General features: G+C 42.9%; 1 protein-coding gene across 1 annotated transcript; it reads left to right on the forward strand.

The window, feature by feature from the left end:
* Positions 1–929: 929 nt before the first annotated feature.
* On the forward strand, positions 930–17,293 carry FAM228B (family with sequence similarity 228 member B; the record flags this gene model as incomplete). Its single annotated transcript, XM_080711854.1, has 6 exons — positions 930–1,019; positions 10,121–10,189; positions 11,332–11,523; positions 14,220–14,300; positions 16,496–16,583; positions 16,882–17,293. 6 exons carry the CDS (start codon positions 930–932, stop codon positions 17,040–17,042), a joined length of 681 nt encoding a protein of 226 aa, XP_080567980.1. The 3' UTR covers positions 17,043–17,293.
* Between the last annotated feature and the right edge of the window lie 5,257 nt (positions 17,294–22,550).

The following is a 22,550-nucleotide window of genomic DNA, read 5'->3' on the forward strand; positions in this document are numbered from 1 at the left end:
AATGGGCGGGGCCAAGGGAACGGGGCGGCTGTGGGCGGGGCCTGGGGCCAGGGCGCCGCGGGATTGGCTGTGACGGCCGCCTGTCATCGCGCCGCAGGGCCGCCGCCCGCGTCACGGAGGCGACCTTGGACGCGAACGTTCGCGCGTTCCGAGGCGCGGCAGGGCGGGCGCGCTGGACCGAGGGGCTCGGGCTCGCGCGGCGCCGCCGCAGACCACCCTGCCGGCCTCGGGGAGCAGCGGAGGTGCCTGTCTGGGCCTGCGACCCCGGCCCCGCCCGGGGGCAGTCCCGCGCGCGCCCCCCGGAGCCCGGGCTAGGAGGGGTACCGGGTCCACTGCGCGCCTGTCCCTCGGATGCAGCCCCGAAAGGGCTTGGGGGCCCTCAGAGCTGGAAGACCCCCAGATTTTGCCCGCAGTCCTCTGAGTTGCTCAGCTGCGCCCCCCCCCCATGCCTGGCTGATCGCCAAGCTGGCTTGGATGGGACACCTTGTAGGAGTAGAGGTGGGGGGTTAGGTCGGAGAGAATATCACCCCTGTTTCAAGAAGGCTGGCCCTGATGACACCATCAGAAGCCGGGGGTGGGGTGGGGGCTCTTGGTAAGGAAAGTGTGGATGGCCACCGTTCAGAATTCCTTCCACGATCGCTGAAAGTGACGCCTCCTGATTATTTAGCAGATGCCGCGAGTGCGGCGGCACACGCCTGCAATCGCAGGACTTGGCTGGCAGGCTGAGAGAGGGGGATCGCAGGTTTGAGGGCAGACTCAGCGAGTCTCTCAGCAACCTAGAGAGACCTTGTTTCAAAACAAAAAGGGCTGGGCACGTCGGCCCCAGGGTTCAGTCCCCTGTAATATGAGAGTGAATTTTCATTAGTAGATACATTTTCCTTTTTTTTTTTTTTTTAGTACTTCTAGGAATTCTGTTACTTGTGACCACAATGAAAAATGCAGATAGTGACGATCTGGTAACTGGCAAGTGCAAGAGCTCGAAAGAATGGTTGGAACCACAGCCGCTCCCTTTCATGGAGGTATAATCTTGGCACTCTGAGGTTCTTACTTGGGTAACTGCAGGGACAAGTGGCTTGTGCTACAGAAGTGATTTTTTCCCTAGTGTTTATTTTCTCTTGTCTTCAGTATAGTCCCTTTGCTCTGCTAGTTTTGCATTTATTTTGCTCTTCCTTTTCTAGCTTTTTGAATCATAGGTCATTTAGCTTTCCTAATATAACAAGGCTATAAGATTCTCTTGAAGCGTTGCCTATAGCATTACCTACATGTTTACATGCTGTATTGTCATTTATTTTTTCTAAACAGCTTTATCAAAGTAAAATTGATACACAATAGACATAAATACATAATATACTTGAAGTGAGCAATTTGATGTTTTGATATATGTATACGCACATGAACCCATCACCAAAAATCAAGATAATGAACGTATTCAATATTCTCAAAGTTTCCCCCTCATCATGTCCCTCTGTAATCCACCCAAGCCCCGATAATCACTATTTTACTTTCCATTACTATAGTTCGATGTGCATTTAACATTCATTTTCATGCAAATGGAATCGTACAGTATGATTTTCGTCTGACTTCTTTCTTTCATTACATGGATATATCCCAGTTTGTTCCTTCTATTGGTGGACATTTGGGTTGTTTCCATTTCAGGACTGTTATAAATACAGCTGTTATGGGTTTTCATGTACCTGCCATTTTTTGGATGTAAGCTTTCATTTTTTTTTTTTTTTGGATAGATATGTAGTTGTGGAATGACTGGGTCCTATGGTAAATGAAATTAACTTTTTTTTTTTGGGGGGGGTGGTTCTGGGGTTCCTGGAAGCCTTTCTACTTCCGGGCTACACTCCCAGACCTATTTTTACATTTTTATTTGGAAACAGGGTCTCCTAAGCCAGTACACGCAGCTGGCTTCAAACCTGAGCGATCCTCCTGTCTCCGCCTCCCAAGCGCGGGGATTACAAGCGTGCGCCACCACGCCCAGTCTGAAATTAACTTTCTATGTAGCTGCCCAACTATGCCTGGCTAACCACTTTCTTAGTCATTAAATTATTTAACATTTCCACCAGCAGTGTGAAAGTTACAGTTGTGTCCTATTCTAGCCAATATTAGTCTTCAGTTTGTTTTTCAGCATAGTCTTCTTCATTTTTTTTAAATTTAATTTTATTTTATTTTTTAATTGGTGCACTGTATTCATACATCATAGTGGGATACATATATTTGTAGACATACATGCACAAATTGCCCAGCCAGTCCCCACCCAATCCCCACCCCATTCTCTCCCTATCCCTCCCTCCCATGCTTGGCTTAGTGATTGACATCTAGTATTATAGCAATTTATCAAAAATTAAAAATGATAATATCACATAACAGTTTCATTTGTCTGATACCAAGCTTTTGATGACTTAAAGATAACATTTCAATATTTCTTTTTGCTTTCTTTCTTACCAGAGAATATTTTTTTTCTATTTTTTAGGTGAAACTATCATATATTTATATATTTATTTTTCAGAAAAAAAAATCTATCCTAATATGGAATATGGAGTCTAGGTACCCACAACGATCTTGAAAAAGAACAAGGCTAGAAGATATATATTTTCTGATTTCAAACCATATAAAGCTACAATAATTGCAACAGTGTAGTACTATTCTAAAGGCAGATATATAAACCATTGGAGTTAAATACAAGCCTAGAGCTAAATTCTTCCCTATATTGTCAAGTTATTTTTGACAAGGTTTCCATGAACATTTGGTGGTGGAAATAATAGTCTTTTAACTAAATATTGTTGAAAAATAATAATTACATGAAAAAGAATAAAATTGGACCTTTACCTAACTCCTTATACAAATATTAACTCAAAATAGATAAAAGACCTAAATATAAATCTTAAGACTATAAACTTTTAGAAGAAAATCTGGGTCATAAAACCTCACAATATTGAAATTGGCAGTGATTTCTTGGATATGATTTCAATGGCACAGGCAACAGAAGGGTATACAAACTCCCTAAAAAATAAAAAACATATTGTATATCCAAAGACAATGTAAACAGAGTTAACAGTTACTAATAGAATGGGATAAAATATTTCCAAATGCTATATCTGAAGGTATATTAATATTCCAACTAGAAATCCTAAAAATTAACAACAATAAAGGCAAACAATACAATTTAGAGATAGGTAAAAGACTAACATAATTAATAAATCTCCACAGATAACCAATCTTAGTTGTCTGTTGGATGGAAAATCTTGTTTCTCTAGTTCTGATGTATGTTACCTATTTTTTCTTTGTAGTTAATCTCTTTGAGTATTTTCTCTAGTGCTGGTTTTGAAGACATAAATTCCTTCAGTTTCTGTTTGTCATGGAAGCTTCTTATTTTTCCATCTAATTTGATAGAAAGTTTTGCTGGGTAGGAAATTTTTGGCTGGAAGTTGTTTTCTTTCAGAGTTTGGAGTATGTTACTCCAAGCCCTTCTGGCTCTCATAACTTGGTTTGGGAAGTCTGGAGTGATTCTAATTGGTTTGCCTCTGAATGTCACTTGGCCCTTTGTTTTTGTTGCCTTTAAGATTCTCTGCTTGGCTTCCACATTGGTCATTTTGACAATTATGTGGCGTGGGGATCCTCTTCTCCGATCCTGTCTAAAGGGAGTTCTATAAGTTTCCTGGACCTGCGTATCGACCTCTTGCTCTATGTCTGGAAAATTTTCTGCTATTACTTCCTTGAAGAGATTGTTGATCCCTTTGGTTTCACTTTCTTTTCCCTCCTCTATTCCAATTATTCTTAGGTTAGCTCTCTTAAAATGGGCCCATATTTCTTCAATATCAGATTCCTGCTCTCGGATATTTTTTCCTAGATTAGAAACTATGCGTTCAGTTTTGGAATGATCATCTTCTAAGAGCGAGATTCTGTTCTCCATGTGTTCTAATCGGTTGTTTATGCTTTGAATTGAGGCCTTTACTTCATTAATTGCATCCTTTATCTCTTTCTGGCTCTCTCTGAGTTCTTTTTGAAGCACCTCTATTATTTCTACAGTTATTTTCCTGATTTGATCTTCTAGAAATCTCTGATTTTCTGTTTTATCGGTTTCTGATGTTGTGGGGTTGTGAGCATTCATTGCTCCAGTATTATTCCTCTTTCCCATGATTTCGGAAGTTTGTGCTCTGGGTTCTTCCCTTGGGTCACTATGACTTCACTTAAGGTGCTCTGGATCTCGAGTCAGTAGTATCTCGAACCCACTACTCCTTTACTGGGTTGTATCACAGAGTCTCCGACCCAGAGAGTCGATAGAGGCTGCTTTAGACTGTGGGGGGTGCCAGGTTGCACGTTCTCCTATGGTGTGATATCTCTGCCACCACAGCTCTCCCACTGGGTCAAGTCCCAGTGAGTACAGTACTGGGATTTCTCCTCTGTGGCCCGCAATTTGACTCACTGTTCTTGAGTACGCAGATGTAGCTGTACTGAATTCGGTGAATTCGGTGCTGCTGCCGCCAGTGGCAATATGGCGCCGCTGCTACGCCCTCGGCTGTGGGGCTGGCATTTTTTTTCTTGGTTTTGATTTCCACTCTGAATCTCTGCAGCGTGTGCTGAGCTCAGCCACTGGGAGCTTTAGATGCCCTCTGCGCCGAGAAATCCCGCCTGGCTGTTCCGCTGCTGCTCTGCTCGGCTTGCTGTGGCCGTCCCATGAATTCGCCGGTGCCGCCGGCAGTATGGCGCTGCTGCCGCATCCTCGGGCGTGAGGCCACGTCCTCGGCTCTGTTCTCAGTCCGCTTTCTCTCTGGAGCCTCGTGATTTTTTTTGTTTCTCTGGTGATGTTGTTTTCTGGCTTTGAAAGGCGCTGATTTTGTGGTAATGGAGATTTGTTGTTAGCGGGGCTCTTAAGCCCCGCTTTTCTCGGTCGCCATCTTCCCGGAAGTCACCAGTCTTCTTCATTTGAAACATTCTAAAAGATGTGTAGTGGTTTCTCACTGTAGTTTTAATTTCCATGTCCTTAATAGTCACCAAGCAACTTTTTCAAGTCTTACTTGCCCATTGTCTCTCTTCTTTGATGAAGTGTTTGCTCACATCTTTTGCCCACTTCAAAACTGGGTTGTTTTCTTTTTTTCTTTTTCTTTTTTGTGGTACTGGGGGTGGAACCCAGAGGCTTTCTACCTCCGGGCTATACTCCCAGACCTATTTTTATACTTTATTTGGAAACAGGGTCTCAGCTGAGGCTGGCTTCAAACCTGAGATCCTCCTGTCTCGGTCTCCCAAGCGCTGGGATTACAAGCGTGCGCCACCGCGCCTGGCTAAAACTGGGTTGTTTTCTTATTGTTGAACTTCTATTATTGACATAATTGACAAACCGTAGGTGTTTTCATTTTATTTAATTTTATTTATTTATTTTTGTGTGTGTGAGTCTGGGGATGGAACCCAGGAGAATTCGACCTCCGAGCTACACCCCCTGCCCTATTTTTTATTCTTTTTTTTTTTTTTTGGTGGTACTGGGGTTCCTGGAAGCCCTTCTACCTCCGGCTACACTCCCAGACCTATTTTTTATATTTTTTAATTTGGAAACAGGGTCTCTTAAGCCAGTACGGCTGGCTTTGAACCTGCGCGATCCTCCTGTCTCCGCCTCCCAAGCGCGGGGATTACAAGCGTGCGCCACCACGCCCGGCTTATTCTTTATTTTGAAACCGGGTCTCACTGAGTTGCAGAGGGCCTCACTAAGTAGCTGAGGCTGTCCGCGAACCTCGATCCTTCGGTTTTAGCCTCCCAAATGCTGGGATTACAAACGTGCGCCACCACGCTCGGCTCAAGTGTCTTCATTTTAAAGAGCACAATTCAGTGTTTTTAGTATTTAAAGGACTGTGAAATTGTCACCACTTTCTTTTTTTTTTTTTTTTTTTTTTTTCAGGTCTGGGGATGGAACCCAGGGGCATTCGACCTCCCAATGCTGGGATTACAAGCATGCACCACCACGCCCAGCTAACCACTTTCTTAATCCCAGAACATTTTCGTTGTTCCCAAAAGAAACCCATCCCCGTTAACAGTCACTGCTCATCACCGTACCCCTAGCCAAATGCAGCACAAGTCTACTTTCTGTCTCTGTGGACCTTTCATATAAACAAACCATGCAGGATACGGTCCTTGGTGACTGATGACTTTCACCTAGCATACTGTGTTCAAGGGTTATCCATGTTTTAGCATGTATTCGCATTGGTTCTATTTTTTGGCTAAGTACTATCCCACTGTATGAATACCACATTGTGTTGAATCTGTTCATCAGTGGATGAACTTTTGAGTTGCTGATTCTAGTTCTGTTTTTTTTTTTTTTTTTTTGCTGTTATGACCAATGTTGCTATGAGCGTTTTGTTTTTTAGTGCTGGGGATCAAACCCAAAGCCTCATGGCTCATGCATGCTAGGCAGGCCCAGTGCCTGTTACTGAGCTACACTCCCAGCCCTGCCGTGAACTTTTGCCTACAACTTTTTGTATGGTTATGTTTTCCCTTCTCTTGGTTCTATAACCGAGGAGAGGAATTGCTACCAAACTGTTTCCCATAATGGTTATACCAGTTACATTCTCATTAGCAATGTATAGGTTTCCAATTTTTCCACTGGTTGGAGTTCATTGAATATCTTATAAGCCGGGTGTGGTGGCGCACGCTTGTAATCCCTGCGCTTGGGAGGCTGAGACAGGAGGATCGCACAGGTTCGAAGCCAGCCTCAGCTACTGAGTGACGCTCTCAGCAACTTAGTGAGACCCTGTTTCCAAATAAAATATAAAAAAGGTCTGGGAGTATAACCCGGAGGTAGAAAGCCTCTGGGTTCCACCCCCAGTACCACAAAAAATGAATAAATAAATAAAATAAAATAAAAATCAGGATGCCCAATAAAAACAACTTAAAAAAGAATATCTTATATTTGTGGGCTTATGATTTCCAACAAACTTGGAAATTTTCAGTCATTATTTAAATGTTCTTTCTATGATCTTCTTTTGGAAAGTACAATTACATATGTAATAGCCTGCTTGGAATTGTCTCATAGCACACTGATACTATTAATTTCTTTTGTTTTTTGCTTTTCGTCCTGTGTTTCATTTTGGAAAACTTCTGTTGCAATCCTTCTAAGCTCAATATACCCTGTCTTCTGTAGTGTCTAATCTGCTGATAAGCCTACATGGTGAATTTTTCATCTTAGACATAACTTTTATCCCTAGAAGTTATGTATCTCGCGCGCGCGCGTGTGTGTGTGTGTGTGTGTGTGTGTGTGTATCTTCTCTGACACAATGTCTGCTCTTTCCTCTATTTCCCTAAACCTGTGAACTACAAGTATAATAACATTTAATATCTTGGTCTAATAATTATATCATTGATGTCATTGATTTTCTTTCTCACTGTTGGTTACATTTTCTTGCTTTTTTACATGGCTTTTTTTTTTTTTTTTGGTACTGGGAGTTGAACCCAAGGGCATCTGCCTCCAAGCCCCACCCCATCCCAGCCCTATTTTGCCTTTTATTTTGAAATGGGGTCTCTCAGAGTTCTCAGGGTCTCCCTAAGTTGCTAAGGCTGGCCTCGAACTGGCGATCCTCCTGTCTCAACCTTTCCAGTACTGAGATCACAATGTGCACCACCACACCCGGCTTTTTTTTTTTTTTTTTTACTACATGGCAGACATTGTGAGTTTTACCATGGTAAGAGCTAGGTAATTTTGATTTCTGACGTGCGTGTGCGCATGCACCCTTGTGTGTGTTAGTGTTCCTAGGGACTAAACCCAGAACCTCAGACATGCCAGGCCAGCGCTCTGCCACTGAGCTGCTTCCTGAGCCTTTCCTTGGGTTTTATTCTGGGAGCAATCACAATGCTTGAACACAGCCTGGTCCTTTCAGGTCTTGCTTCTGAGTTCTGTTAGGGAGAGTCAAAGCAGCACATCTGCTACAGGCCTCATTTTTTCCAGTGCTGCCATAAAACCTCTTTAAATACTTAATTCTATGATCTGTGAACTATGGGGTTTACCACTATGGTTGTTAAAGGGAACATTTCTGGGTCTGTGTGACCTCTTGGGATTGATTCTCTAATTCTTTCTTTTGGTACTAGGGATTGAACCCAGGGTCACTCTACCTCTGAGCTACACCCCCCCAGCCCTATTTTATTTTTTATTCTGAAATGGTCTCACTAAGTCGCAGAGAACCTCACTCAGTAGCTGATGCTGGCTGTGAACCTCCGATCCTCCGGTCTCAGCCTCCCAAGTACTGGGATTACAAGCGTGCGCCACCACGCCTGGCTTTGTTTTTACCTATTGAATCTTTTATTTTTCCAGTTATTTTGAGAGGGAGGAAAAATCTGTTCCCTATAACTCTATCTTGTCTACAAGTGGAAATTCTTATCCAACCATTACTTCTTCAGAAAGCCTTTTTTTTTTCTGTTCCATCTTTTACTCACTTTTGCAACTCTACCCTTGTTCAGTCCTCTGATACTACCTCATAGGTCACTGAGGCTCTGTTAATTATTTTCCAATCCTTTTTTTTTTTCAGATTGTATGTATAGCTTCTAATGATTTGTCTTTTAAGTTCACTGACTTTTTATCTCATCTCCAATCTGTTGTCAAACCAATGGAGGTTAGTTGATTACTTATATTGGTACATTATGGTCGCACATCATAATGTAACAGTGACGTACACGCACACAGCACTTGGTGGGCTCGCCCCAGCTCCCTCCCCATTCCACCCCTGCCCCATACAGGCATTGAGATTGACCTTGGTATTTTTGCATATGTACATACTATCAATGGATATAATTCCTTCGTTCATCCTCCCTCTTTTCTCCCCTTCTCCTAGACCACCTCCCTGACTCCACTGGCGCTTCTCTTCCATTATCTGAAGTCTCTCTGGTGGCCTGATTATTCTTAGCTTCCGCATATAAGAGAGAACATAGGACCTTTCACTTTCTGTGGCTGGCTAATCTCACTTAACACGATGTTCTCCAGGTCCGTCTAGTGTTTGTTCTTCTTGATTGCTGAGTAGAATTTCATGGTGTGGATGTCCCATCATTTTGCGATCCACTCTGTTGATGGACACCGAGGTTGGTTGCATAATTTGGCTTTTGGGAATTGTGCTGCTATAAATATGGATATGCATAATTACTCCGATTTTCTTATTTCAGTCCCTTAGAAAGATACCCAGGAGTGGTGTAGCTGGATAGTTTGTTTTTAAAGTTTAAGAACTGGAATCTCCACTTGGATCTGTTTTAGTTTTTATTTCTTTGTTAACGGTTTTTATCTATTAATTTTTTTTTGTTTTTTTTTTTTGTTTTTTGGTGGTACTGGGGTTCCTGGAAGCCCTTCTACCTCCGGGCTACACTCCCATACCTATTTTTACATTTTTTTAAATTTGGAAACAGGGTCTCCTAAGCCAGCGCGCACGGCTTCGAACCTGCGTGATCCTCCTGTCTCTGCCTCCCAAGCGCAGGGATTACAAGTGTGCGCCACCACGCCTGGCTTTATCTATTAATTATAAGCATATTTTATTTCAACTTTTTTTTTTTTGGTGGTACTGGGGTTTCTGGAAACCCTTCTACCTCTGGGCTACACTCCCAGACTTATTTTTTTTATATTTTTTATTTGGAAACAGGGTCTCTTAAGCCAGCCAGTGAGACTGGCTTTGAACCTGCACAATCCTCCTGTCTCCGCCTCCTAAGAGCGGGGACACCACCATGCCCGGCCCTCAACTTCTTAAGAATAGCTGTCCTAAAATCTTTTTCTTCTAATTTCAACAAACAAGCCATCTCCGAGTTGATCTCCATTGATTGCCATTTTTCTTAAGTATGGATCACATTTTCCTGTTTCTTTGCATGTCTAGTAATTCTCAATTATATTTTAGACATCATGAGATACATTGTAAAGGTTCTGGATTCTGTTATATTCCTCTAAAGTATACTGAGCTTTTGTTTTAGTTGGCATTTAACTTAGCTGAACTCAAACTCCAAACTTCGTCTCTCCTACATTCGGAGAAACTGGATTTTCTACTTCAAATTCAGAACCTTCCAAGTATATATCTGTCACATAAAATATAATGGATCCAGATAGTACTAATAATTTAATTTTCCAAGATATGATTTTCAAAGTTTAATTCTGTTCTTTTAGGCTTTAGCTAAAGAAGATATTGATGCAGCTATTCAGTCTATATTATACAGAGAAAATTATGTAATTAAGGTAAGAACTAGCCACAAAATGCATCTCAGTTAAAAAATTAAATCTTGTTTTTATTCATTTCCAATGTAATATATTTGATATAAATTTTTAAAAGGAGAGAATTAAAAACACTCCTGAGATGGGGATTAACCTTAAGGCATCTCTAAAGGTGTTTAATGGACTCCTCTCCTCTGCACCATGGGCAGAGGAAATTCTTCCAACAGATACAGCACAAGACTGTCCCCACTCACTTGTTCCTTAATCTTAGTGGGGTTTCCTCTGAGTCACTGTGAATGAGTTTTTTTGGTAGTACTAGGGATCAAACCCAGAGTCATTCCATCTCTGAGCTACACCCCAGGCCTATTTTATTCTTTTATTTTGAAACAGGTTCTCACTAAGTTGCAGTGGGCCGCACTGAGTAGCTGAGGCTGGCCAAGAACCTGTGATCCTCCTGTCTCAGCCTCCCAAGTTATTGGGGTTACAAGTGTGTGCCACCATGGCACCACCACATTGGCTTTGAGCTAATCTTTCTTTATTTTTATTATTTTTTTATTTTTTGTAGGTCTGGAGATGGAACCCAGAGGCATTCGACCTCCGAGCTACACTGCCTGCCCTATTTTTATTCTTTATTTTGAAACAGGGTCTCACTAAATCGCGGAGAGCCTCACTAAGTAGCTGAGGCTATCTGCGAACTGTGATCCTCTGGTCTCAGTCTCCTGAATGCTGGTGTCCACAACCATCCCCAGCTGAGCTAATCTTAAAAGCTGTGGTCAGAACACCTGCCTTATTATTACTCAGGTGAACATAGGTGGACACTGGGTCCAACTGTCCCAGGATGGGCTTAGTAGACAACAGAATGTCCATGCGAAACATACAAAAAATAATATATATGTGGTGTTTTTTGTGGAACTGAGGATTGAATCCAGGGGTATTCCACCTCTGAGCTGTACCTCCAGCCCTATTTTATTTGGAAACAAGAGTCTCACTAGGTTGGTTGGTGAGAGTTTTACTACTTGCTGAGGCTGTCCTTGAACCTGCGATCCTCCTGTCTCAGCTTCCCAAGTGCTGGGATTACAAGCGTGCACCACCTGGCTGAAGTTTAAGTTTTAGAACAAGAAAACTTCAGGACAATATTTTTGTCTTTTCTAATCACTCTTTACTAGGAACTAGATAAATACTTACAACATCATGACTTCCTAAATGAAAGAAAAAAGGAGATGTTACATAAAAAATGGGCTGACCAAGTGGCATATCCTCTCCAGAAGAAAGTTATGGAAAAAGTTTGCTCTCATAAGAAAATTAAAAAAAGGAGACAAGAGGAACTAGACCGGTTTCTAAAACATGTGAATAAAAAGGTACGAAGAGCTGATTTGATACTTTTTTCAGTTGGCTTAAAATTGTAATTATTTTTGTTCGCTTCCTATTTACCTAAATAGCCTGCCCTTTCCTCCCCTCTCTGCATGTGTATAATTTATATTTGTTATAGCATTAAGTAAAATTCTTTTTTTGTGTGTGGTACTGAAAATTGAACCCAGGAGCATTCTATGTTTGAGCTACACTCGAGCTCTATTTTTTAATTTGAAACAGGGTCTCAACTAAGTTGCAGAGAGTCTTGCTAAGTTGCTGAGGCTGGTCGCGAACCTGCGGTCCTCCTGCTTCAGCCTCAGCAGAAAGTATTCTTAAATGTAGGCAGGTGGAAAGGATGAAGGAGGAGGGTCAGGTCTGGATTTAACTGTGTACATAGAACCACTTTCCTTTGTTTTCTCCATGAAACAGTCACTTTTATTTACCAATATAAAAAATTTGGACTCTAAACTCAGGATATATTTTTCACTTGTTTTGAAACTTAATATTTCTGTTCTTTAAAAGATTGGAAGCTGGGCATGGTGGCACACACTTGTAATCCCAGTACTTGGGAGGCTGAGGCAGGAGTATCACAGGTTCTTGGCCAGTCTCAGCTACTTAGTGAGGCTCTTGTTTCAAAATAAAGAATAGAGCCGGGCGTGGTGGCCCACACTTGTAATCCCAGCTTTGTGTGTGTGTGTGTGTGTGTGTGTGTGTGTGTGTGTGTGTGTGTGTGTGTCTGGGGATGAACCCAGAAGCATTTGACCTTCGAGCTACACGCCCTGCCCAATTTTTTATTCTTTATTTTGAAACAGGGTCTCACTGAGTTGTGGAGGGCCTCGCTAAATAGCTGAGGCTGTCTGCGAACCGCGAACCACGATCCTCTGGTCTCAGCCTCCCAAATGCTGGGATTACAAGCGTGCGCCACCACACCAGGCTGTAATCCCAGCTTTCTGGAGGCTGAGACCAGAGGATCGTGGTTTGTGGACAGCCTCAGCTACTTAGTGAGGCCCCCTGCAACTCAGTGAGACCCAGTTTCAAAATAAAGAATAAAAAATAGGGCAGAGGGTGTAGCTCGGATGTCAAATGCCCCTGGGTTCCATCCCCAGACCCGCAAAAAAAAAAAAAAAAAAAAAAAAAAAAAAAGAATAAAGCCTGGCATGGTGGCACACGGTTGTAATCCCCGCATTGGGAGGCGGAAACAGGAGGATCGTGCCAGCCTCGCTGGGTTAAGAGACCCTGTTTCCAAATAAAAATATTTTTAAAAAATTAGGTGTCTGGGAGTGTAGCCCGGAGGTAGAAGGGTTTCCAGAACCCCAGTACCACCAAAAAAAAAAAAAAAAAAAAGAATTAAAAAAAATAGGACTGGAGGTGTAGCTCACAGGTAGAATGCCCCTGGTTCAATCTCCAGTACCACCAAAAAACAAACAAACAAACAAACAAACAAATAAACAAACAAACAAAAAAACCGGGCGTGGTGGTGCACACTTGTAATTCCAGCATTGGGGGGGGGAGGGCTGAGACCGGAGGATCGCGGTTCGCGGACAGCCTCAGTTACTTAGTGAGGCCCTCTGCAACTCAGTGAGACCCGGTTTCAAAATAAAGAATAAAAAATTGGGCAGGGGGTTTAGCTCGGAGGTAAAATGCCCCTGGGTTCCATCCCCAGACACACACACACACAAAAAAAGGATTGGAGTTGTTTGTTGAAAGCAAATCCCCAAAGCTCAGTGTTCCAACATTCTTCATTAAACTCCTCCACACTCTCATTTGCTCCCTTCCACCACTGCAGTCTGTGTTAATGACTCGAATAAGCTTAATTAGTTTCCAGGAGAATTAATTAATAACTAATTAATTAATTTTGCAGTACTGGGAACGGAACCCAGGAGCTTTTGACCTCCAGAGTGACACTCCCAGCCCTATTTTTAAGTCATTATTATTATTATTATTATTATTATTATTATTATTATTATTATTTTGGTGGTACTGGGGGTGGAACCCAGAGGCCTTTTACCTCTGGGCTATACTCCCAGACCTATTTTATACTTTTATTTGGAAACAGGGTCTCACTAAGTTGCTGAGAGCCTCACTAAGTAGCCGAGGCTGGCTTCGAACCTGTGCGATCCTCCTGTCTCAGCCTCCCAAGCGCGGGGATTACAAGTGTGCGCCACCATGCCTGGCTTAAGTCTTTATTTTGAAACTGGGTCTCACTGAGTTGCAGAGGGCCTCACTAAGTAACTGAGGATGTCCCCGAACCGCGATCCTCCTGTCTCAGCCTCCCAAATGCTGGGATTACAAGTGTACACCTGGCTAGTTTGTTTGTTTGTTTGTTTGTTTGTTTTGCGGGTCTGGGGATGGAACCCAGAGGCATTTGACCTCCGAGCCACACCCCCTGCCCATTTTTTATTCTTTATTTTGAAACAGGGTCTCACTGAGTTGCAGAGGGCCTCACTAAGTAGCTGAGCTGTCCTCAAATCATGATCCTCTCGTCTCCGCCTCCCGAATGCTGGGATTATAAACGTGTGCCACCACGCCTGGCTTTCCAGGAGAATTTAATAGAAATTTCAGTAGCCTCTCTCCTCCCGGCACATGTCATTGATGACACTTTGAAGCCTCTGGAGTGGAACCGTATGTTCGACTCAAGTCCTGATGTGCTCAAAATTCATTGTGTCCTCTTATTATTACCCATGGTTTTATTTCCTTCTCACAGGGAAATGCATTTATAGAACATTATGACCCCAAAGAGTACGATCCTTTTTATATGAGCAAACGAGACCCCAGTTTCCTGAAGGTAGGTAGATTTCTATTTTAACTTCAATAGTATATGTCTAGTTATTTTGAGTAGGATTAACATAGGCTTTTCCCTTTAGTGATTTCTTAAAAATGAAATAACATAGGCTCATACTTCTAATTTCAGTTCTTTTTTTTTTTTTTTGGTGGTGGTGGTGGTACTGGGGTTCCTGGAAGCCCTTCTACCTCTGGGCTACACTCCCAGACCTATTATATATATATATATATATATATATATATATATATATATATATATATATTTTTTTTTTTTTTTTTTTTTTTTTTTTTTTTTTTGGAAACAGGGTCTCTTAAGCCAGCACGGCTGGCTTCAAACCTGTGCGATCCTCCTGTCTCCGCCTCCCAAGTGCGGGGATTACAAGCGTGCGCCACCCGGCCTAATTCCAGTTCTTGGGAGGTTGAGACAGGAGGAGCTGGTTCGCAGTCAGCCTCAGCTACTTAGTGAGGCTGTCTGCAACTTAATGAGACTGTTTCAAAATAAAAGATAAAGTCAGGCTCAGGGTGTAGCTTGGAGGCAGAATGTCCCTGGGTTCAATCCCCAGTACCGCCAAAAAAAAAAAAAAGAACATTTTATTAATTTTTTTCTCATCTCCATTTATTAGAAAGGAATAAGAACCACAAAGGTCAAAGTAAATTGTTCTCTGAAAAAATTTAAAATATTGACTAATTGGGGAAAAGATGTTTAATGTTTTCCTAGACTTTTTTGGGGGGAGGGGGAACTGGGGATTGAACCCAGGGGCATTGTATTTCTGAGCTATTCCTCCAGCCCTGTTTTTTATTATTATTTTGAAACAAATTCTCACTAAATTGTGGAGCGCCTTTCTAAGTGGCTGAGGCTGGCCGTGAACCTGTGATTCTCCTGTCTTAGCCTCCCAAGTCCTGGGATTACAATCATGCACCACCATGCCCGGCTAACTAGACTTTTAAATTTGTCCCCAAGCCAGGCATAGTGGCGCACGCTTGTAATCCCCGCGCTTGGGAGGCGGAGACAGGAGGATCGCGCATGTTCGAAGCCAGCCACACTGGCTTAAGAGACTCTGTTTCCAAATAAAGTATAAAATAGGTCTGGGAGTGTAGCCTGGAGGTAGAAGGGTTCTATCCCCAGTACTACACACACACACACACACACACACACACACACACACACACAAAATTTGTCCCCAAACCAATTCATTTTCTTGGTAGATAAGATAGAGAATATAAAACCGCTCATAATTCTAGTACTCAGAGTTAAGTCATTAACATTTTTCTGTATGTCTTTCTAGACTTCTTTGTATATTTATGTGTATTTATATTTGTTTTATAAGAATGGGATTATATCATACTATTTGTATTTTTGTTTATGGTACTGGGGATTGAACGAAGGGTTATTATCGCTCTCAGCTACACCCTCAGCCCTATTTTTATTTTTAATATTTATTTATTTACTTTTTGCTGTACTGGAGATGGAACCCAGGGGTATTCTACCTCCGAGTTACACCCCTAGCCCTATTTTTTTTTTATTCTTTATTTTGAAACAGGGTCTTACTGAACTGCAAAGGGCCTCGCTAAGTAGCTGAGGCTGTCCATGAACTGCAATCCTCTTGTCTCAGCCTCCCGAATGCTGGGATTGCAAGTGCGCGTCACCATGCCTGGCTTTTATTTTTATTTGAAACAGGGTCTTACTAGGTTGATGAGAATCTCAGTACTTACTGAGGCTGTCCTTGAACCTGTGATCTTTAGTAGACTCCCAAGTACTAGGATTACAGGTCTGTGCCACCATGTCTGGCTTACATTTGACTTTATAATTTAATAGATTGTGTGTGTGTGTGTGTGTGTGTGTGTGTGTGTGTGTGTGTGTGTTTGCGTGCGTGTGTGCAGTACTGGGGCTTGAACACAGGGACATTCTGCCTCTGAGCTACATCCTCAGCCCTATTTTATTTTTTATTTGAAACAAGGTCTCACTAAGTTGCAGCGGGCCTCACTACCTTACTGAGGCTGGCAGTGAACCCGCGATCTTCCTGTCTCAGCCTCCCAAGTCCTGGGATTACAAGTGTGCGCCACCGCATCTGCCAAGCTGTGATGATTACATTTGTGACTCGTCTGAAGTAGGAACCACGTGTTGACATGTCGGGTAGACTAGACATATTTAGTGCTCGGACTTGCAGCCCATTCCTCAGACAAGTGTTTCTCTCCTAGGTGGTCATCCCACCATATCGAGACCCTTTGAAAAAGGCACAATATGACAAGGACCACGAAAGAAGGATTCTCCTTCAGTGCGAGACTGGTACTTAGCTTCTGATTCTTCTGTGATCTCACAGCCCAAGTGCAATTCCGGCTGCATTTAAGAGCACTAATTTTTTTTATGTGTGTGTGGCACTGGGGATTAACCCCCGGGGCATTCGACCTCCGAGCTATATCCCAAGACCTATTTTATTTTTATTTGGAAACAGGGTCTTGCTAGGTTGATGAGAGCCTCACTCTTGCTGAGGCTGTCCTCCTGTCTCAGCCTCCCAAGTCCTTGGATTCCTAAGCGTGCGACATCCCGCCAAGTGCACTAATTTAGATAACTTGTCTTCTCGCAGGCAAAATATATACAATCAAAGAATTTAAAGAGGTTGAGAAAGCTCAGCTGCGTTCCAGATTCCCACGAATTTCCAATTCGAGGCACTGTATAACTCCAAATGATTGGCTGAAACTGTCTACAAGATACATAGAAAGTGAATTTTGTAAAAGGAGAAGGTAACGATGGATAGAGTAAAAATGACAAATCTCTTAGAGTTTAAAAATTCCTTCTTGAGACAGTGATACATTTTTTCATAGTTAGGATTTTTCATAATTTGTGATTTTTTTCTTTTTCTTTTTGTGATACTGGGGATGGAACCCAGGAGCATTCTGCCTCCGAGCTATACCCCCAGCCCTATTTGTTATTCTTTTTTTTTTCTTTTCCCCCGCGGGTCTGGGGATGGAACCCAGGGGCATTTGACCTCCGAGCTACACCCCCTGCCCTATTTTTTATTCTTTATTTTGAAACCGGGTCTCACTGAGTTGCAAAGAGCCTCACTAAGTAGCTGAGGCTGTCCGCGAACCGCGATCCTCCTGTCTTAGCCTCCCAAATGCTGGGATTACAAGTGTGTGCCACCACACGCAGCTTATGATTTTTTTTTTCCTATGAGAAATCTGTAATTCTTTGTACATGAGTTTTTTTCTTTGGGTATGGTCAAGATTTTCTGTTTATTTGTTTTTTATTAGCTAGACTATGATGTATCTGTTTCTTTCTATGTTAGGGTCTTCTGTGGTTTTATATATTTCATTATTTGGGAAGAGTTTTTTGGTATTGGGGATGGAACCCAGGGGCATTCGACTCTGAGCTACATCCCCAGCCCTATTTTTTATTCTTTATTTTGAAACAGGGTCTCACTGAGTTGATAATGGCCTCACTAAGTAGCTGAGGCTGGCTGCGAAGCATGATCCTCCTGTCTCAGCCTCCCAAATGCTGGGATTACAAGCGTGCACCACCACACCCAGCTAGTTGGGGGAATTTTTAGACCAGAATCACATCAAATATTGCTTTCAGCCTCTCAAATGCTAGGATTGCAAGTATGAACCACCTCGCCCAACTTTAAATATTTCTCTTTTTTCTTATTTTTTGTGTTTATGGTACTGGGGATGGAACCCAATGGCATTCTACCTCCAAGCTACACCCCTAGCCCTATTTTTTATATTTTATTTAGAAACAGGGTCTCATAGCTGGATATGGTTGTAATCCCAGTACTTGGGAGGCTAAGACAGGAGAATTGCACAGGTTCAAGCCAGCCTCAGCTACTTAGTGCGGCTCTCAGCAACTTAGTGAGACCCTGTGTCCAAATAAAATAGAAAAAATAAGCCAGGCATGGTGGCGCACACTTGTAATCCCAGCATTTGGGAGGCTGAGACAGGAGGATCGCACAGGTTTAAGCCAGCCTCAGCTACTTAGTGAGGCTCTCAGCAACCTAGTGAGACCCTATTTCCAAATAAAATACAAAATAGGCCTGGGAGTATAGCCCAGAGGTAGAAAGACTCTGGGTTCCATCCTTACCACCACACACACACACATACATACTATATATATAAATAAAATTAGGTCTGGGAGTATAGCCCAGAGGTAGAATGCTCCTAGGTTCCATCCCTAATACCAGTACCACAAAAAAAAAAAGAAAAGAAAAAAGAAAGGAAAGAAAGAAAGAAAGAAAGAAAGAAAGAAAGAAAGAGGGTCTCACTAAGTTGCTGATAGCCTCACTAAGTACATGAGGCTGGTTTTGAACCTGTGCCTGTCTCAGCCTCTCAAGTACTGGGATTCCAAGCATGTGTCACCATGCCCGATTTCTATTGTTCTTTCTTTTTTTTTAATGGTACTGCCATTCTACCTTGGATATACACCCCAGCCATATATATATTTTTTTTGTTTGTTTGTTTGTTTTGTTTTGTTTTTTGTTTTTGTTTTTTGGTGGTACTGGGGGTGGAACCCAGGGGCTTTTCTACCTCTGGTCTATACTCCCAGACCTATTTTATACTTTATTTGGAAACAGGGTCTCACTAAGTTGCTGAGAGCCTCACTCAGTAGCTGAGGCTGGCTTTGAACCTGTGCGATCCTCCTGTCTCAGCCTCCCAAGCGCGGGGATGACAAGCGTGCATCACCATGCCCCGTGATCAATGATAACTTTATTTTTATTTTTATTTTTTATTGTTTTGGTGGTACTGGGGTTCCTGGAAGCCCTTCTACCTCTGGGCTACACTCCCAGACCTATTTTATACTTTTTATTTTTGGAAACAGGGTCTCTTAAGCCTGCGAGGCTGGCTTCGAACTTGCGCGAACCTCCTGTCTTCGCCTCCCAGGCGCGGGGATTACAAGCGTGCCCACCACGCCCGGCTCAGTGATCACTTTAAGCCCTGCTTTCCCCCATTATTTCCACTCTGCTTCTGGGCTCAGAAAATAATACATGTCATCTTTTTTTTTTTTTTTTTTTTGGTGGTACTGGGGTTCCTGGAAGCCCTTCTACCTCCAGGCTACACTCCCAGACCTATTTTTACATGTTTATTTGGAAACAGGGTCTCCTAAGCCAGCGCGCGCGGCTGGCTTCGAACCTACGCGATCCTCCTGTCTCTGCCTCCCAAGCGCGGGGATTACAAGCGTGCGCCACCACGCCCGGCATGTCATCTTTTAATATGTTCTTCATATTTCCAGTTTCCTTAGGCAATTTCTTATATTTTCATACTGGTATATTTTTAAACAAACCCGTATATTTTCCAGTTTGTTAATTCTTTCTTCACTGTATCAAATTTTATTTGTTTATTTTTGCGGGTCTGGGGATGGAATCCAGGGGCATTCTACCTCCGAGGTACACCCCCAGCCCTGTTTTTTATTCTATATTTTTGGAACAGGGTCTCACTAAGTAGCTGAGGCTGGCCTTGAACCTGCGATTCTCCTGTCTCAGCCTCCCAAGTACTGGGGCTATAAGGGTGTGTACCACCACACCTGGATAAATTTTTAATTTCTTAAATTTTCTCTTCCCCCTCAAGTGCTTGTTCATTTTTTTTCTTTCTTTTTCCCTTCTTCCTTCCTTCTGTCCATCCATCCTTTCTCTCTCTCTCTTTCTTTCTCTCTTATATTGGGAGTTGAATCCAGGGGCAGTCTATATCCAAGTTGCAATCCCAGCCCATTTTTATTTTTATTTATTTATTTATTTATTTTTTATTTTGTGTGTGAGTGAGTATGTTTTTTACTGGAGATAGAACCAAGGGGCATTCTACCTCCAGGCTACACTCTTAACCCTTTTTTAAATTTTTTATTTTGAAACCAATCTTGCTAGGTTGATGAAGGTCTGTCTATGTTGCTGAGGCTGTCCTCAAACCTGCGATCCTCCTATCCTAAGAACTGGGATTACAGGCGTGCGCCACTCTGCCCAGCCTTATTTTGAAACACAGCCTCACTGAGTTGCTGAGGCTGGCATGGCTCGAACCCACAACCTTCCGGTCTCAGCCTCCCACGTGCTGGGATTATAGGCTTGTGCTTGTTCACTTCTGATAGATACTTACCGCTTTCCCGTCTTGTGATCAAGTCTTTTCCTTTCTGGAACATTTTATATATTGCCGTACCACATTCTGTATCTCATGCCAGCAAAAGGCATGTTTTACGGCAAAAGCCACCCTCTCGGGCGACACTCACATGGGCGCAACACTGGGAAATCTCCGCATAACAGAGGAGACAGAGAAATGGAGGGCTTGATTCTCTCAGGGAAAAGCGCTTAATATTTATTCCTACAAATGACACAATCTCTGTGGCTTCTTTTTACATTAGAGCATGAGCTCCTAGGAGACAGGGAGTGGTTTAAACTTTGCCTGGCTGTTTCTTGGTTCTCGGTGATAACAAATCCATCTCCATCACGGTCGCAGAAACCCTTAACCCACCCGTCTCATCCAAGAATGTACGCCAGCTGGAAGTAATGCCATTTTTTTTTTTTGGGTGGTACTGGGGTTCCTGGAAGCCCTTCTACCTCTGGGCTACACTCCCAGACCTATTTTTATATTTTTTTTATTTGGAAACAGGGTCTCCTAAACCAGCGCGCGCGGCTGGCTTCGAACCTGCGCGATCCTCCTGTCTCTGCCTCCCAAGCGCGGGGATTACAAGCGTGCGCCACCACGCCCGGCAAAGTAATGCCATTTTTAACAGAGCGGTCAGCGTCTGACAGTAATTTCTGCATGTGTGAGCTCGCATTTTTTCAGATCCTCCTCATGCACGTTTTCTTGTTGAAGGTTGAAAGTGAAGGTGAATTTTAATGAGAGTAGTCTTGATTTGAAGCCCTTGGCAACAGCGACTCATCTTCCGGAATTCCGGGAAGAAGAAAAAGCAGTTCTTTGCAAGTAAGCCTGTTCCTCTCTGCTCCGCCCCCTTCTCATTTGACGTGCGCCCCCCCAGCCTTTCACACCTCCCTGTCTGGTGCTGGACCTTGCCAGGCTCCCGGAGGCCCCCGCAGCCGGCCACCCTGCCGCTGGCCGAGTGACATCCGGGCTTTTCTGGATTTGGGGAACAAATGGCACAGAAATAACAAGGATGGCAATGGAGGGAAGGGGGTGAGAACCTGCAGGAGGTGTTTTTTCTTGGTGGTACTGGGGATGGAACCCAGGCGCATTCTACCTCTGAGCTATACCCCCCCGCCCTGTTTTTTCATTCTTTATTTTGAAACAGGGTCCCACTAGGTGCCTGACAGTCTCATTAAGTTTCTGAGGCTGTCTGCAAATCTGCGACCCTCCTGTTTCAAGTACTGGATGGAATTACAAGCATGCACCACCATGCCTGGGTGGGTTTTTTTTTTTTTTTTTTTTTGGTTACTGGGGGTGGAACCCAGGGGCTTTCTACCTCTGGGCTGTACTTCCAGACCTATTTTATATTTTATTTGGAAACAGGGTCTCACTAAGTTGCCGAGAGCCTCACTAAGTAGCTGAGGCTGGCTTCGAACCTGCGCGATCCTCCCGTCTCAGCCTCCCAAGCGCGGGGATGACAAGCGTGGATTGGACTGATATGAATGGAGTTTGGGAGTAGTTTTGGTAGGAAGGAGGTATTACAATATTATACCCAGAGTGAAAAGATATCCTAAGCAGAGAAGTAGTACATACTATCCTGCTTGTAACATGGGACATCATCTCAATTAACTAGATATGGAATTAAAAGTAGGAGATTTCTCTACATAATTATGGAACTTGTAATGGTTGGATTAAAAGTAATGTGACCTCTCAGACATTGTTGGAAGGAATGTAAATAAAAAAGGTGCAGCAACTTTGGAAAGCAGTCACTCTAAATATTAAACACTAAATTATCGTGGGGCCCAGCAATTCAGCTTCTAGGTTTCTACTCAGGAGAACAACATTATGTCCTTACAAAGGCTAGTAGAGGAATGTTCACAGGAGCATTGTTCACATTAACCAAAAACAACAACAACAAAAAAGGAAACAGCTCAAATGTCTATCAACTGATTAATGTATAAACAAAATGTGGTATATCCACACAATGGAATATTATTTGGCAATTTTAGGAAAGATGTCCTGATATATGTATGCCACAACATGAATGAATTTCAAAACCTCAGTGAAGCCAGGTAAAGTGGTGCACACTTGTAATCCCAGTACTTGGGAGACTGAGACAGGATGATCCGGGTTCTCGGACAGCCTCAGCTACTTAGTGAGGCCCTCGGCAACCTAGTGAAACCCTGTTTCAAAA

Source organism: Muscardinus avellanarius, assembly GCF_963383645.1.
Source record: "Muscardinus avellanarius genome assembly, chromosome: 15".
Taxonomy (NCBI): domain Eukaryota; kingdom Metazoa; phylum Chordata; class Mammalia; order Rodentia; family Gliridae; genus Muscardinus; species Muscardinus avellanarius.